Raw genomic sequence first — 16,378 nt, 5'->3', positions numbered from 1 at the left:
CAAATGATGTCTGAAATATACCCATTTTTTTTATTGTATTTTACTGAAAGAAAGATAAATGGGACTGTATATATTTGCATGTATTAACAGCTCCAAATGAACTGAAAATTTCTATCAAGCTAAAAAAATCGATTTACCTAACACTAGTTTCTGTAAAAGTAGCAGAACATTTGAATCACACTTTAACCGTGGTACTATGAGCAATGAGGAGTTGCGTTCAAACACACCACGTCATTTAAGCCCAATTCACATTTTGGGTGTATTTTCTGAGATTTCTGAGCATACTTAAATGCAGCAAATTGTACTTCCACATTTAGAGTTACAAAGTGAGTGACACGAATATCCACGTATTGTTTTTCTTTGTCTTTCTGTTTATTTAGACAAAATAAAGACGTTCTTGTGATGTTCACAGTGTCACTGAATGCATCTCGCGGCGTGCAGTGACAATGAGGAAGTGTTGTTCTGACGACGAAGGGACAACAGACGCTTTTGTGAGTACGCAATACATGTATGTTGTTGGAATTGCACCGCTGTTTATGTGTTCAGGTTAGATTAAAGTTATGAAAGAGTGTCACACTCTGTGTGACTCTGTGGGGAACTACACCGCGCTGCCGTCTGGCGTCTTAACAGTGAGATGTGTGGCTTGCCATAAGACGTATGCGTTAATTACGATAAAAAATGTAACGTAATTAATGAAATCAATTAACTACCGCCGTTAACACGGTACGTTTTGATTTTAAATAAACTATAAATAAATAATAAAAAAATCTAATAAAATCAAATAATGAATGAAAAATGTTCAAATAAAAAAGTTTATTTTTTTCTTTTAAAATAGCCAAATAAATAATAAAAGAAGAAGAAAATAGAAAATAACCACGGCCATTTTCATCAGCTATGAAATGCTTCTATGAAAAAAATAAATAGAATTTATATTGACCAGCTAAGTGAACAAAATATTAAGCTAAAAAAATGAAAAAAATATTCAAATAAAAAGTAAATATATTTTTTCGCAAAGCAATTAATGAAATAAAAAAGACAATTAAAAAATAACCCAAACTACATTTATCATAATCTATGAAGATGAATGAGGTCAATAAAGTGCATTCAAAGAAATCAGAGGACTGGTTTAGTTTCCTACCAATCTTATTGAAAATGAGCCTTCCGATATAAATCAATACTTGGGCATCTGATAGTTGGTGTACAGTCGTGTCAGAACATGTTTTGCTTGAATTAAATACGTTTGGCACATCACGTATTCATTTCAACTACGTCTTTAATTAGTATCACATTTTTGAGAGAAGTTCAGAGAACCTCCAAAGTATACATGTCCTTCCTTTTGTATTAGCCTTGCATGACGCCTGGGAGAATTAGCCGTCCTGTGAGATTCAATTATAACCAACATTGGAGAGGACATAAGAAGGAGTCGAGACTGGGAGAGTATCCAAGTGGTTCTATCTATCACGGAGCTGCAGACGCAGACTGCCAATCCATCCAATGACCTCTCTCACTCTCTCCCAAATAATGAATAAACATGAGCGACAGTGGCAGTGGGATGTAGGCCAGTCAGTGGCCGGGTCAATCAATCACCATTTCACACCTCATTAATATTTATGAGCGGTCCGCAGTCACCTCCTTGGCACCGGCACCTAAGTCGGACACAGACGGGAGCGGCTTGGTCAATATTCATGGACAAAACAAGAGGCGGGTAGAAGAAGTACGACAGCGTGGTGCAGAAGTAAAGGGGGCTAACCACGGCATTTGAATCATACCCTGAAGCGCCACGATCAATACGCCACATTGTCCTTGGAAACAAACATTGGGCCTCCTCATTTGTGAACCCACTCAAGCGCATCATTAATCCAAGTGGAATTATTTTTAACATTGGCTTCACCTGCGTGTGTCAACACAAGGTGTCACTCATGCCAGCGCTTTGTGGCTTTGTGTAAGTATTACAAGTGTGGGATTTGGTGGGGGGGGGGGGGGGGGGGGGGAAGGTTGCCGGGGAGGGAACATCTGCATAACAATGTCAAGGTGTCTGGCATGTCGCCTCCCCGTGCCACTCATTCATACATAGCCTCAGAGAAGATTTGTGAATTATTAAACGCTTCCTGCTCAAAGCTTCTTGAAGAAGTTTCTGGCTGTAGATTGAATTACCGCGCACATTATTAACTTCCTGGTGGACACTGGTAGAATGTGGGGGGGGGGTACAAAAGAGTATTCACATTCTGTCACACAAGAGAATGACAAGAAGGCAAAAAGATTAAGAAAAGTTCCCTAACAAGAGTCCTTGGGATATTATTACAGTAGAGCCTCAATTGTCAAACACCTTAAAGCTGATCAAATTTGGAGTTCTAACTAGACAATTGGACAATTCATTCATGGGGGAATTCATTCAAATTTTATCATATAAAATATGGGAAACTACAGATATTTGTATTTTTCTATTTACTATTATTAACATAGGGCCGCGCAAGTGGTTAGCATGTTGGCCACACAGTCAGGAGATCGGGAAGACTTGGGTTCGAATGTCCGTTGGGCATCTCTGTGTGGAGTTTGCATGTTCTCCCCGTGCGTGTGTGGGTTTCCTCCCACATTCCAAAAACATGCATGTTAGGTTAATTGGCGACTCTAAATTGTCCATAGGTATGAATGTGAGTGTGAATGGAATCACCTTCAATTTAAAGTTAAATTAATTTATGCTGTAATGTATTTAAGTTATGTAACTGACTGTTTAAATAAAGGGCACTCTTAATGTAACTCCAATGTAACTCGAAGTTAATCACACTTCTGTGAAATCAAACTGCCCTCGTCGGAAGCAATACCAATTGACAATCAAATTGTGAATGCATGTTTTTACAAATATTACAAATATTGCTCCCAGGTGTCGTAATGGTGCACACTTCTGTGTTGACATCAACTCACTGGCTGAGGATCAAACCAGCAACTATCAGATTGGGAGACGACCACTCTATGACCCGAATGTTACATGCAATGTTCAATGTGAAATAAATTATGTTAAATTAATTAAAAGAAGAAGAAGAAGAGGTAGAGTAGAATTCATTCAGTTACCATCTGTAAATTTGCAAGACTTTAAACATCAGCACTATTTGGGTAACAAATTTGAGTATCTTGCTGTTAACAAGAGAAGTGGACTTAGGAAAAGTCAAATATGAAAAGGAGACGCCACAGAGGAGGAAAGTCAACCAAACAAAGAGAGAATGTGAAGAAGAAGAAGAGGGTATTTACCGAGTCTACCTGGCCGGAGAAAGAGCTTAATAATGTGTGCAAGACCCTCAAATCCCTCTCTAATGAAGCAACTCGCGAGGGAGCTTCAGTCAATCAAAGTCATCACGCTGACTCATCGCTTGCTGCTACATCAGCACCGATGCTCATCCATATATTCACACAGAGGGAGGGGTGGGTAAAGAAAAAAAAGGATATTCCATCTCAGCTCGGATGTCGTCCAGGCGGTGGGTCAGCTCGATGAAGTCTTCCTCCTTGTTCTCGTTGAACACCTTGAGCTGGATGTCCAACTCCTCTGTCTCTTTTAGCTCCTGGAAGGAGTTGAACAAAGAAGATCGGCGTAGATTATTACGTTTTCACATGAATCGATTAAGGAAAATTATTCTGACATATTGAAATGAGCTGAAGCCCTTTAGAGGACAAAGAGCCATATTTGACTCCCACACTTCCCAAGATTATGCATAAAGCAAACAATAACCTGCTACCCAAAAATTGAATACAAGAAAGGAGAAATATGACCTTAGGGAAAAGTTCAAATTAAAACATCTATATGGGAGAACAGCGCAAAAAACCTTCAGCATAACAGTATGTGGAATCAAGTTATGGAAAAGATTGAATAAAGAACTCAATCAACACACTAAAATGAGCGACTTCAAAAAACAATACAAGCAGTTGATGTTTACAAAGTACAAGGAGGAAGAGTCCTGAACCACTGTGTACATACAATGCTATGTCTAACCACTACTACACTTACTACTAACGCTTATTTTTTTGTGAGAACATTGTCTGTCCTCACTCATCATCCAACTATGTTTCTGCCAACTATTAACCCCTCTTTCCTGGGAGGAAACCGGAGTACCCAGAGAAAACCCACGGGGAGAACATGCAAACTCCACACAGAAATGCCCAACGGAGATTCGAACCCAGATCTTTCCGAGCTCCTGACTGTGACTGTGTGGCCAACACGCTAACCACTAGACCACCGTGCGGCCCTCATGTACTACAAATTATTATTAAAGTTAAAAAGTTATGTACAATGCCTTTTCACTTTGCATAAATAACCGCAACACTCGCTTGCAGGTCAAAACTAACACATGCAAAATAAATCCATTGACATTTTGATAACTCACAGGCAGGATCTTTTTGAGGCCACATCTTAGGAACTCATTTCGAAGATGTATCCGGAAGTCCAAGTCATCTGGAGAGGTAACCAGGGCGTTGATCAGCTGCATGCAAGCAACCTGGGGAAAACATAAAACAGAAGGGGAGAGAAAACATAATGTCATACCACAATACTTAACATCGGTGAGGTCTTCATGTTCAATTATCATCAACACCTTGGAAAAGCAAAGAAACAGTGGAGAAGAGTGGAGAGAAGATGAACAGTCTGAAGCTTGGATATGCATTATTAATGGATTTATTGGAAAGAGGAAAAAGTGTGCGAGTGTTAGGTGTGCGTGGGGGGGCTACAAGGAAATGGCTGATCAATTATAATGAGCGGGAGGGTGTTTTAAGGGAGAAGAGCACGGATAAGACAGTTTTCCTTGGACAGTCGATCGATAGGCGGTTGAAGAATTCCCATAGACACCGCCACACATCTGCCGGAAACCTTGACCTGTACTATTGGCTTGGATGTGCCGTTAAGAAGAAGTCAAAACAAATGCAAAGTCTTAACTGCTGCTCATTGTTGCTGCCCTGTGGCCTACATGTCCACCCTAAACCTCCATCCTCAATGTCAGAAACCAAGCAGAGAACATTATTCTCACTGTCTCGGCTCCTGCTCCGATTCGAAGTTATCTGCACTCCTTAACACTGAAAGAGTAAAGACAAATACCTTGTGACTCGGAGAGGAAACACTAGAACACACAATAAATTAACATTAATTGGCGGTAAAAAAAACTACTTCGCCTATTATGACTTTTTTCACCAGCCGGATATTTACCAATTTTTGGGACCCTTTGATTGGCTTCTGGATATTTACTCAACTGCAGAAAGTACATGACATTTCTTAGCGGTATGGCATTTACAGGGAAGAAGCCCATGTGCTTTATGATTATGATTATTATTATTATTATTATTATAGAAACAGTAATAATTAAGTGTATATATATATATATATATATATATATATATATATATATATATATATATATATATATATATATATATATATATATATATATATATTATATATAGTGTTAGTTATAGTGTTAATTATAACACTATATATATATATATATATACTGTATATATAGTTATCCTCCCATTCCGTGTGGAAGTGGTACGTTTTTTGCATCTTATTTTGTTTTTCTTCCCCTCTCCATTTGAAACCCTTTAAGTTTAGAATGAATAAATTGGAGGCTCACTAGTTAGCTCGATAACACTATATATATATAGTGTTGATATATATATATATATATATATATATATATATATATATATATATATATATATATATATATATATATATATATATATATATATATATATATATATATATCATTATTAACTGAAAACCTGAATGAAAAGCAGGCTTGTGGGCACCTCATGGAGTCGTCGGGGAGCTACCTGGTGCCCGCAGGCACCACGTTGGTGACCCCTGCTGTATATACTGTACTGACTTTTTTAAGGTGAGGCCTTTATTTATCCAAGTGAACAACACTCACGATGATTAATAAGTCTATTAGCAGAGGTTAATGAGCAAATACATGACAGTCAGTTACACCAGGCTCATTGTTGACTGTTTCACGTCAGTATGACGTCATGCTATTTACGCATCTCGACGAAACACCCTATGGTGACACAAATAACAAACGAAGGTTGATTTAAAGATGTTATTTTTCTGGTAAAACTAGCTTCCTTTGCTCCATTTTTTTATGCTCATTTACTTCAATTGTATCAGAAATTGGCAGTACTCCTTTCCAAAACAGTAGAGAAGCCACAGTGTTACATAAGTAAAAATGTATGTGATCATCATATGAGATCCAAATAAAAACAGCAGATCTCTCTTGGGAGAAACCCAAAATGGATTATGGATGCAGCAGCGTTGACCATATGCCACCTTAAAAATGAAATCTGACACTTTAGAGAACTTGCACCAAAAAAAAAAAAAAAAAAACCTCAAGCAGAACCTTCACAGAGTTCATGCGAGTGAAGAAAAGCCATGCAGCTCATGAAATATTCTGTTTCTTCGCTCCTGCATACTGATGGAAAATCTGAGCCGGTTGGGGCGTTTTTTAAGGGGGGAGGTCTGCAGCTTCTACATCCATGGTGGTACCACTGACTTCATGAATGCTGGCATTGAATGTGATGTTGTTTTGGTGCTTTTTAAACATGCAATGCAAAGTTTCTGAAGAGCGTAAACACGTGTGTAGAAGACTACTTGAGTCCATCACAGGTTCAAAAGTGGAGAAGTCTATTTAATTCCCAGGAAAGCATTTTAATTTACCTAACAAAGAGCACAGCTTTATTTAATTAACGGCCAGCAACAAAAGAATATCTCGCCTCTATAATGCCAGCCGCCTCAGCAGTTTTCCTGCAAGAACTCCCTGCTGCACTATCCCCGTTGTTCAAAGATTCCATAAGTAATTACCCACTTTTAGGTTTACAAAAACATGCATTGAGTGGATCACATTTATCTTATTTCCTTCTGTTGGAGTATACTTGTGAAAAAACATGAAGTAGTGTGCTCCTTTGTTGCCCTTTCAAATCAGGGTCCTGTGAGAACTTGACAGCAGCTTGGAGAAAAAAGAAAAAGATAGAAGTGTTATAAGATGTGAGAGAAAAAAGCATAGTGGCGAGGAAAGTAGCAGATTTTTCGTCGTAGCACCTCAGAAAAAGGGCGCTTCGTGAAGTCAGTGTTTTTAATTAAAGCCTTACGATGACGCTCTGGGCGCCATATTCAATATTACTCGGCAATCGCATCTCATCATGAGCCCTGAGGTGTGGTGGGGCTGACATGCGGATGTGAAGATGGGAGAAGAGGAAGAGGAAAAACACATGTATGAAGACAAGTGCAGCCTGCTGCTGTGATGGGCCCCGGAGTGACACCTCTGTTATTTTCTTTCTCTGCTCTTAAAAAATACGTCTTGGTGACAAAATAATATTTGAGAGGGTGACAGCTTCCTGCTGCCTTACAAAAATATGCCACCACAATTACAAGAGGAGGAACCACACTGTGGCCTCTGTGCTGGTCATAGACCTGAGCACTGATACAATCACATACACTTTGTATGAATGACAATACATTTTAAAGGTTGTACAGTAATCCCTTGTTTATCGCAGTTAATTGATTCCAGACACAACCGTGGCATGTGAATTTCCGTGAAGTACAATTCCTTATCTATAAATCAAATATTTTCATAGTTGGAGCATAGAAAATGGGTTTACAACCTTCTAAATACGTTTTTTGACATTATTAGAGCCTTCTACACATGAAGTAACACTCCTATAGCCACCTTTATACTCGTATTACCAAATATAATAGACAAAATAAGTGAAAATAAGCCATTTAAGACATAACTAAGACTTGTGCTCATTTGTGTTGCTGTAAGTGTGTTCCGGTGCCTGTAGAGCTGAGTGGGAGGCAGACAGGAAGCGACGTTAGGGGTTCAGAGTTGAGTTTTAGCTTGGCGTAGGTTGCGGCCACAACGGTAGCCCGTATAAGGGATTATTGTATTGATTTCAGGATTTTCCCACATTCACAGGTAAGTCATGAGATGCAATCGTCCCTCGCTCGATCGCTGTTCGGACATCGTTTCCTCACTCTATTGCCGGTTTTCAAAATTAATTAATTACTGATCGCTGTTTCGTGGTTGGCTATGATCCATTACGAGTCAAAAACTCTGGCCACTAGGCGTCTGTAATGACACAAAATGAAATATGACATTACATCACATTACCATTCCACTGCATGTAGTCAGCCATGATGTGATCGCCATGATAGAGTCAAAAGAAGTTATCCTCCCATTCTGTGTGGAAGTGGTACGTTTTTTGCATCTTATTTTGTCTTTCTTCCCCTCTCCATTTGAAACCCTTTAAGTTTAGAATGAATAAATTGGAGGCTAACTAGTTAGCTCGATAGCATTATATGCTCGTGTCACTGCAGTGACCTTGTAGCCAGTGCATTAGCAATGTGGTGTAAACAAATAATATTAGGAGTGTAAAGGTGACAACGGGGTGTTATTTCATGTTTATATGGCTCTAAAAAAAATGTAAATAAACATGTTTTCTATGCCCTACTTCGCGGCAGTCGGGTCTGAAACCAATTAACCGCGATAAACAAGGAATGACTGTACTTCGAATTATTTAAACATATTTCAAGAACAAATTAAAAATAACTCTGACAAAGTTAATTTCAGCAACAGATTTCAAAATTCGCGACAAGGTCCTTTAAACATATCACAACCAGTTCTAACATTCTTTTTAGCGTGCACTTTAAGGGGCTATCCACACGGAAACGTTTTCAGGTCAAAATGGCAAAGTATGCCGCCTCTTTCCAGCGCCATGTATTTTAAAAGCAATATTTTCAATAAATGTATTCAAAGACTTATATATCTATATATGTTATATATGTATATCATATAGGGAGGTCTGATAATATTGGCCGATACTGGCATAAAAATCTGATATTGGTTCATAACAGCATCAGTTTTTCAGCCAGTAATGATATGTGCGCGAGTGATGATGTGCGCCACATGTAACAAGATAGCTCAATATGTCCGTTTTCTGGATTCATTTCCAAGTTTCGCCTTCAGACTGTAAATATGCAATTTGCAATGAAGTGTTGCAAGAAGGATTAAGGCATCTTTCTTTAATACTTCTAATCTAATATCACAGTTCAGGAAGAATTACAGCAGCTAGCATACCTACAGCAATGTAAGAAGCGACGGGAGCTCAATGGCCCCATCTCATAATTCCACTGATTGTATTACTCCAGAGTTTCATACTTGGCACTTTACTTTGTTGTTGTATAGATATTTGTACCACATATAAATGTGCATTCATCCATTTATTTACTATGCTGCTTTTCTTCACTAGGGTTGCGGGGGTATGCTGTAGCCTTTACTGTATTTATTAAGAATAACCTTTCTTACTTCTTGTTAGTAAAGAAACATGTTATTTTTATTTTTAACTTTTGTTGAGACAAAAAGTAAACCTAATTATGGCACTTTTTGTATAACTTACAGTGCATATTTCAGTATTTGTCTTATTTTGCACAGTGTTAATGTGTGAAATGCATCAAAGTAAAATAAGCATAATGTGTTCATTATCCGACATTAGTTTGAGAGAAGTATAATCCAGATCCGATTCAAATAGCACTTATTAGCACTTATTTTAGAATTGAGTATTTGAACATGAAAAATCCCATTTAATGTGTTCAGGAGCTTGCTGGATTTAGTTTTTGCTAAGGTTTTTTGCATTCTTAGTGCAACTAAAAAAATAAAATACAATTTCTCATAGTTTAGGATTATAAAAAACTGATTTATTTCAGATTGAGAATGTTTTTTTTTTTTTAAGCATACAAGAAGTTGTCACAGGTCAACACTATAATGCAGGTATCGATTCATCTGATGGGGTTGGATTTTGGGAAGGATGATGGATTGGCTTGAAGCTATGATTGTTCTGGTGTAAAATATACACTGCACAGTGAGCGTAAAGTGAAACTGTCTACTGCAGCGGTTTGTGGAAGGCAGCGTGTGATCGGTGCGAGTGTGTGTGTGTCAGTATGAGAATCCTAACCTGGAGCTGTTGGGCATCGTGGTTCTCCAGTCCTTCCACAATTGGAGCAAATCTCTCTTTATTATTCCGCTCTGCAGCAATTGTCATGGCAGCCAGAATCTTATCCAGGCTGCAAGAAAAGAGACCACAGGGAGCAGGGGAAGCACCAGTGTCAACAAACACTTTTATCACCATCACTGACAGGACATTTACTCACCATTTCCAGGTCAAATACAATTTATCTTATTTTCAGCTGACTTTTTCACCAACTCTTCTTCCCCCTCCGCTTGTTCTAAACTAGCTCCGTATCTCATTTCGCTCTTATCATACTTAGACGTTTCATGCAGGGAAATAAACAAATGTGTGTGTGCTCAGTTGTCAGGGAAATTGTGTTTAAGAGGCTTTGCTAGCAGAAAAAAGGTGCATAACTAATTGTGGGGGACCAGCAGACTAATGTGCAAATATACTTAATGAGAATGTAAGCAAATTAGAGAACCCACAAGGGCTCAAGGCAGCTTGTCTAAATGGAGTGGTGGCCATTTTCAGCTGGAAACACAAACACTCTAATGGAAGTAAATAGACCTATCATGTGCCACATTGGCGCCCGATTCTATCATTGAAACTATCCAACAGTTTTCTGGCCAAGGGACATCACATGTTCCTGACCAAACGGGTTATAAGCGTTGAGTAGAAGTGACAAAGACACAAATGGAGGTTAGCGCATTCATAGCGGCTTTAAAGGCACTTCAAACAGCGCTTCAACACAGGACCAGATAGATCTGCTTAAGTTGTCGCCTTTCCTCTTGATGCTGTCAGCTAAAGTGGGTGTCGAACACGAGCCGCCGTCACGCCATTGGCTGGCAGGGAAGAGACGAGCCAGCTTGTGTCGCTGTCACTTACTACAAGGTACGTGCGTCCTGACGCACAACTCCCACCATGCCCCACCCTCGGGTGAATTCTAGTACTTAAAGGGACTGATTGCAACTGGCTCAAGATTATTAGTTTTTCAACCCCCCCAAAAAATAAGAGCTAGCATAATGTTCCCAATAGTGGTTTTAAAAAACAGATGAATGATGAATGAATTAAACAGATGTCTATATTTTTCACAATTACAGTACAAATTAAACTTCATAAAAATTGGCGTAAATTGCCGTGAGATGATTGGTCACTTTTTCTCTTTAAATTTAAAAGGTGGAGCTTATATTCACTATATTCTTATATTGCACTCAATAGCACGAAAAATTACAGTACTAACATTTTAAAGCGCATGTAGAGGTAAGAAAAGCTGCTGGATGCTGACCATCATTCATACTGTGGAGTTAGCCACTGCTGGCAATGTTTTTTTAGACCCGGCGCTAATAAGAGACCCTGGTAGGATTTTGATTTTGTAGGCTACGCAAACGGCGATTATAGGAGACTCAGCGCATAACTAAATACAGGTGTTAATTGGAGCATTTGCAGTAATCCAGTTATTATCACCTAGCAAGCATACAGGCGTTAAGACAAGAGCTTGTGAAGTGTGAAAAGCTGCAACAAGAGTTAGAGCTCGGGGCCTTTTTGGATGATCAAAGACACCAACTGAATTTGTAGGTTGGCTGCATACAAACACACTTTCCGGGTGTCATTGTTATTCTAGTCTGTCCCTTTGGGAAACAATAAGAAAATAATCCTCTCAATGCAATTTAAAAGATGCCAGTCACTGCCATGGAAATCGACACTACACCAGATCGACACAGTAGACACTACATCTAACATTGGTCCGATGTGTGCAGGCTTCAGTGCAGTGTGAGATGATCTGCTAATGTGCTGCCGTGTATGTTACACAGTGAGAAGGGCATGCGGCATGTTTTACGAGGACACACCACTCAGCGGAGGACGACAGAGAGGAGTGCGGATATTGTGTTTTTTACAGTACCTATTGTCAAAGAAACATGTAAACACAAACAGAGACGGACCGCATCTCCCTGGCTAGATACTGATATTTGTAAAGCTCTTCAGATAGAGTGGTGCTGTTTAGTGGCTTTGATTTTCTCCACTTAACTTTCAGCTGAAAGGCAGGGTAATAATACTTTGGCGTTAGGTTTAGTGCTGCCTAGCAATGCATAATTCTTTTTTTCCGAAGGGGAAGAACGCACTCCAAACAAATAAACAAATCAGATTTGACCCTAAACGAAAGAAACCAGAAACTTTGTTTGGATAAGGCTTTGTGAAGCAAATAAAGATAAGATATTAAGTCTAGAGGAAATACGATGAAAAATATTAAATCTTGAACGCGCCTTCCCTTTGGGTCTCGTTAAGTTGAACTTCCCCTTTTCACACAGACACAATCTTCCTCTCATCTCCAACACGCGGTGCGATGTCAAGATGAAATGTCTTGTTATCGATGACACGACGGGACGTCACTTGTGCGGCCGTGAGCAATCAGGTGAAACATATATGAAACTTACATGTTCTCCTCTCCGATGATGCAGAAGGCTGAGAGGATTTTGACAGTCTCCGTCATCATGCCAGCCTGTTTGGGGTCAATGGATCGCGCCAGTAACAACAGGCTGCGCTCGTCTCCCAGGATCCTTTGCAGCCCATACTGCAGATGGGGGAAGTAAAGAGGTGGATAAGGAAACTGCACGGTATAAATTATGCAGGTTACTCTGAGGTGTTACAATTTATGACTAAAAATGCTTTAAGAGGGGCCTAAATGTTTATTCGGGGTACTACGCTTGTCAGGATGGAGGCCTTTATACGGACAAACGTACATTTCATAATAGTAATAAAAAATCAGAAAAACTAAGAGAAAATGCAGAGAAACATCAAAAAAGAAAAATTTGATGGAGACAGACAGCCTAACTAATTTCGCTATTCCGATAAAAAAATGGGACGTGCAAAACACTGTGCAGAAAGCACAGAGGCAACTGGAACACTCCAACACACGGAAGAGAATCTGAGACACAACTTTAACATTCCACCCTTGATTTGAGAGCTTTACATGCCTCTGTAGGTGCTGCTGGTTCAAATTGGCTCAGCTGTTATTTCTTTCATGTCCATGCGCGAACAATAGCGTCATTGCACTATGGTGTTTCCAGGGGCAAAATAAGGCGTTTACTGTTTAAAGTGGACAATTAATTAAGACACGGCATCAATTGGAGTCAAAACCTGATTTGAGAAAATTCTGTAATTTAATATTACCAAGAGACAATGAAACCACAAGATAACAGATGAGGAATTCATTAAATTGGAGACGGAACTACAGGGGACAACACTTTTCATTATTTATTTATTTTTTTTTAAGTCTCCTCACATATAAAGGTTAGGGTGACCAGGGGTGAGGATGGAAAGTAAGAACATAAATCGGTCATTTACCCTTGAAATATGTGCCACTACTTGAGGAATGCGCAAAACCTTTCCCAAAATGGATAATTAATTGATCTGAGACCAGAGGAGAAATGATCAAATTAGCTTGTCTTTAGTCGGCGATTATCCTGAGTCTCAGAAACATGTGGTATCCTGGCCACCTCGTTGTCACTATCGAAGTGGGATAGGAAGTCACATTTTTAGGCCAATTTGATCCAATTGTAAGACCTGACGCTGATAAAATGTGGAGATAGGCACAAACACAAGGAACTACCTAAGACCAGAAGGTGGACACAAAAACCTAATCGACTATCATGTCTCCCAAACAATCAAATGACTATTGATCGATTAGATTTTCATTATCCATCAAATTCTTTACAAAGAAGACATGGCATTGTTTGTTTTTAATTGTGTCCACTACGTATTTTAAGACCTCTGTGATAGACTTTAGGATTAGGTGTTGTTTTTAGAACTAATTGTGGTCTTCATTTAAAAAAATAAGTACAAATCAAATAACTTTTTATTGATCTTTTTATTCTGTGAATTTATTTAGGTATTCGTTTTTGTGTATTTTTTTAATTTGCTTTACCTCTGTGCTAAAAAAACATTTGAAATCATGGTAAGGGTTTATTTTATTCCAAACATGCTTTTAACAAAGTCACATTAAAGCAGGCGTGTCCAAACCTTTCCCACCCAGGGCCTCATACTGACAAATCAATGGATAACGAGGCCACTTTTACAATTTCTAAACCAACTCATGTAGATATTCAAATACGTTTTTATATTTAAGGAAAAAACAACCTGCATCTCAGATTTGTGTTATCGGTGACAAAGCATATTAATGGTATGAATTAACCTTTTCACTGTTTTTTCCTTTTTTGCTGTTTTTATTTTATTATTGTTTTATTTTTATTAATATTCTATTTCAACTTTATTCTCGTATATTTTTCCTCTTAATATTATCACTTTATTCTCATAATATTTTGACTTTATCATCGACATATTGTAACTTTTTCCCCAACCTAAATTTCCTAAAATTGAAAACGTTACCCTCTGTTTTGCTTGTTTCTCATAATATTACGACTTATAATGTTAATTCTAATATTAATTTTAAAAATGCAGTCTTTAATTTTTCAACTTTCTGCTATTTTTTTGTCTTATTATTAGGATGTTATTATCCTAATATTTTGTCTTCATTCGTGTAAAATTACTGCTCTTGTTTAATAGTATTTTTACAATGTGCCAAGGGCCAATACAAAAACAGCCGCTGGCTGTAAGCGTCCCCCGGGCCGCACTATGGGCACCCGTGCATGAAGGTACACTTGCACAATTCAACATGTCCGAAAAGGAGTAGGAAGAAGCACATCTTATTTATTCCTCCCTTCGCAGTGTCTCAGCGGTTACTGATAGTCTGCCTAAATATCACTTTCAATCACTTGACATTATTTGAAATTGAATAGTTTCTCCTAAATGACAGTATTAGTTCTTGTATGTTTCTTGATTCATACAAACCTTGTTGTTCATGAAAGCCTTCAAGCATTGTATAAGCTTATGCTGATTCCGTTTATCAATATTCTCTTGCCTGAAAAGGAGAGAAAACATTCAAATTAATATGCAGCGCAACAAACACTTACAAATGATAGCACACTCACTGTTTCTTATCCAAGAGTTTCTCCAGCGCATCCAGAAGAAGTCCAAGACCCTCATGACCGAAGTTATTAACCCAACTGTGGAGGAAATACAAGACACGCAAGATATCCTGTTAGTATTCTAAACAAAGTCTGAGATTTTTTTACCAGAAAAACCAACAGAGAAAACACTATTTCTATTCAGAACAAAATGAGTCTCATTCAGTTTGTTTGTGCTACTATCTTTTCTCAAAGACTTCCAAACTTTTAGTTAAGGTGTCATCCTCTTAAGTATTCATTTGAATGACCACCACCTGCCATTACAGAAATGCCATGAATAAATGTACTCTTTTTTGTGAACGTTGAAAAAATGAACACATAGCATACTAGGGCCCTATGATTTCCGCATTAATGGAATTGGACAATAAAACCAGAATTTATTGTTAAATGCGGGGTATCGCAGAAATGGACATACTGTTAATGAAATGCTGTCAGCGGGAGGAGAAGGAATGTTTTTATGGGGAAGTATTTCCCCGGCGGACTGCTAAATCGTGCTAAAATCTCATCACAAACACTAAACCGCCCCCTCCCGAACTAAACATGTCGAAATGGCGACCTAAAACGGTGAAAGTTGGTGGAAACTCCTCTTACAGAGCGGAAATGGAAGCTAGCAGGATTAGCTTCATTTAGCAGAGCATGCTAGTGCGGCTGTGTGTGTGCGACTCAGGCTGAATGAGTATGTTTTGTCCGAGTTGTGTTTTACCGTCGCTGACGACGTGCAATATCTGAGTGAAAAAAGACGAGAGGCACATTTATTAACCGCAGATGGGCATTTTCAACACACACAAAACACACTTCTGGCCTTCAAAATAAGAGTGACGCTTGCCACATCTCATCTAATTGTGTAAACGAAATAAGGGTGTCATAAAAATATCCTACATTAATAATCCAATTGGAATTGCATCAGTGACTACGGCTTCCTTAATCACAAAAAGATTGTTGAAGATCGTGTAGCAATATGTGCTGAGGCTAACATCACACTTGAAAAGTTAGCCAAATTTGCGTCCACACTGTGCCGGATTAGTAAATGGTTGTATCCACACAGGAACGGATCACTGGGTGAAAACAATGTAATACACAAAGCATACCTACGTGTGGCGCTGTAAACAGACACACAGACGCAACCACATGACGCACCAAACTATAGAAGAAGAAAGAACACATGCGCATAAGTCTGTCATCTTCCGCTTTCAGATGGTCATCTAAACTTACGACGAAGTGCAATTACTTCTGCGAGTAATTTTGGAGTAAAAGACAACACAATATCAGGAAAATGTCGACTGGGATGAGTCATGCCAGTCGAAATATTCAGATATGTCGTCAAAGCTCACTTATGGTCATGTGACGGCGACGGGTCGGTAACGTCATCATTTTCTGTG

The 16,378-nt window shown here is 38.7% G+C and overlaps 1 protein-coding gene across 8 annotated transcripts in view; it reads right to left on the bottom strand.

Moving 5' to 3' along the window:
* diaph2 (diaphanous-related formin 2) overlaps positions 1-16,378 on the bottom strand; it is a 471,153-nt gene that overhangs the window by 315,133 nt on the left and 139,642 nt on the right. For all 8 annotated transcript variants that reach the window (XR_008572894.1, XR_008572895.1, XM_054792014.1 and 5 more), the window contains 6 exons: positions 14,964-15,038; positions 14,824-14,893; positions 12,411-12,547; positions 9,985-10,093; positions 4,374-4,484; positions 3,442-3,554 (listed from right to left, as the gene is read on the bottom strand). Coding sequence is in view for 6 of the 8 variants with exons in the window: in XM_054792014.1 (XP_054647989.1) it covers positions 3,442-3,554; positions 4,374-4,484; positions 9,985-10,093; positions 12,411-12,547; positions 14,824-14,893; positions 14,964-15,038 (615 nt within the window). In the remaining 2 variants the exon portion in view is untranslated. The remainder of the gene's footprint in view (positions 1-3,441; positions 3,555-4,373; positions 4,485-9,984; positions 10,094-12,410; positions 12,548-14,823; positions 14,894-14,963; positions 15,039-16,378) is intronic.

This window comes from Dunckerocampus dactyliophorus, chromosome 11 (genome assembly GCF_027744805.1).
Source record: "Dunckerocampus dactyliophorus isolate RoL2022-P2 chromosome 11, RoL_Ddac_1.1, whole genome shotgun sequence".
Classification (NCBI taxonomy): domain Eukaryota; kingdom Metazoa; phylum Chordata; class Actinopteri; order Syngnathiformes; family Syngnathidae; genus Dunckerocampus; species Dunckerocampus dactyliophorus.
Note: the sequence above shows the minus strand (reverse complement) of the source record. Positions and strands in the feature narration are given on the sequence as shown.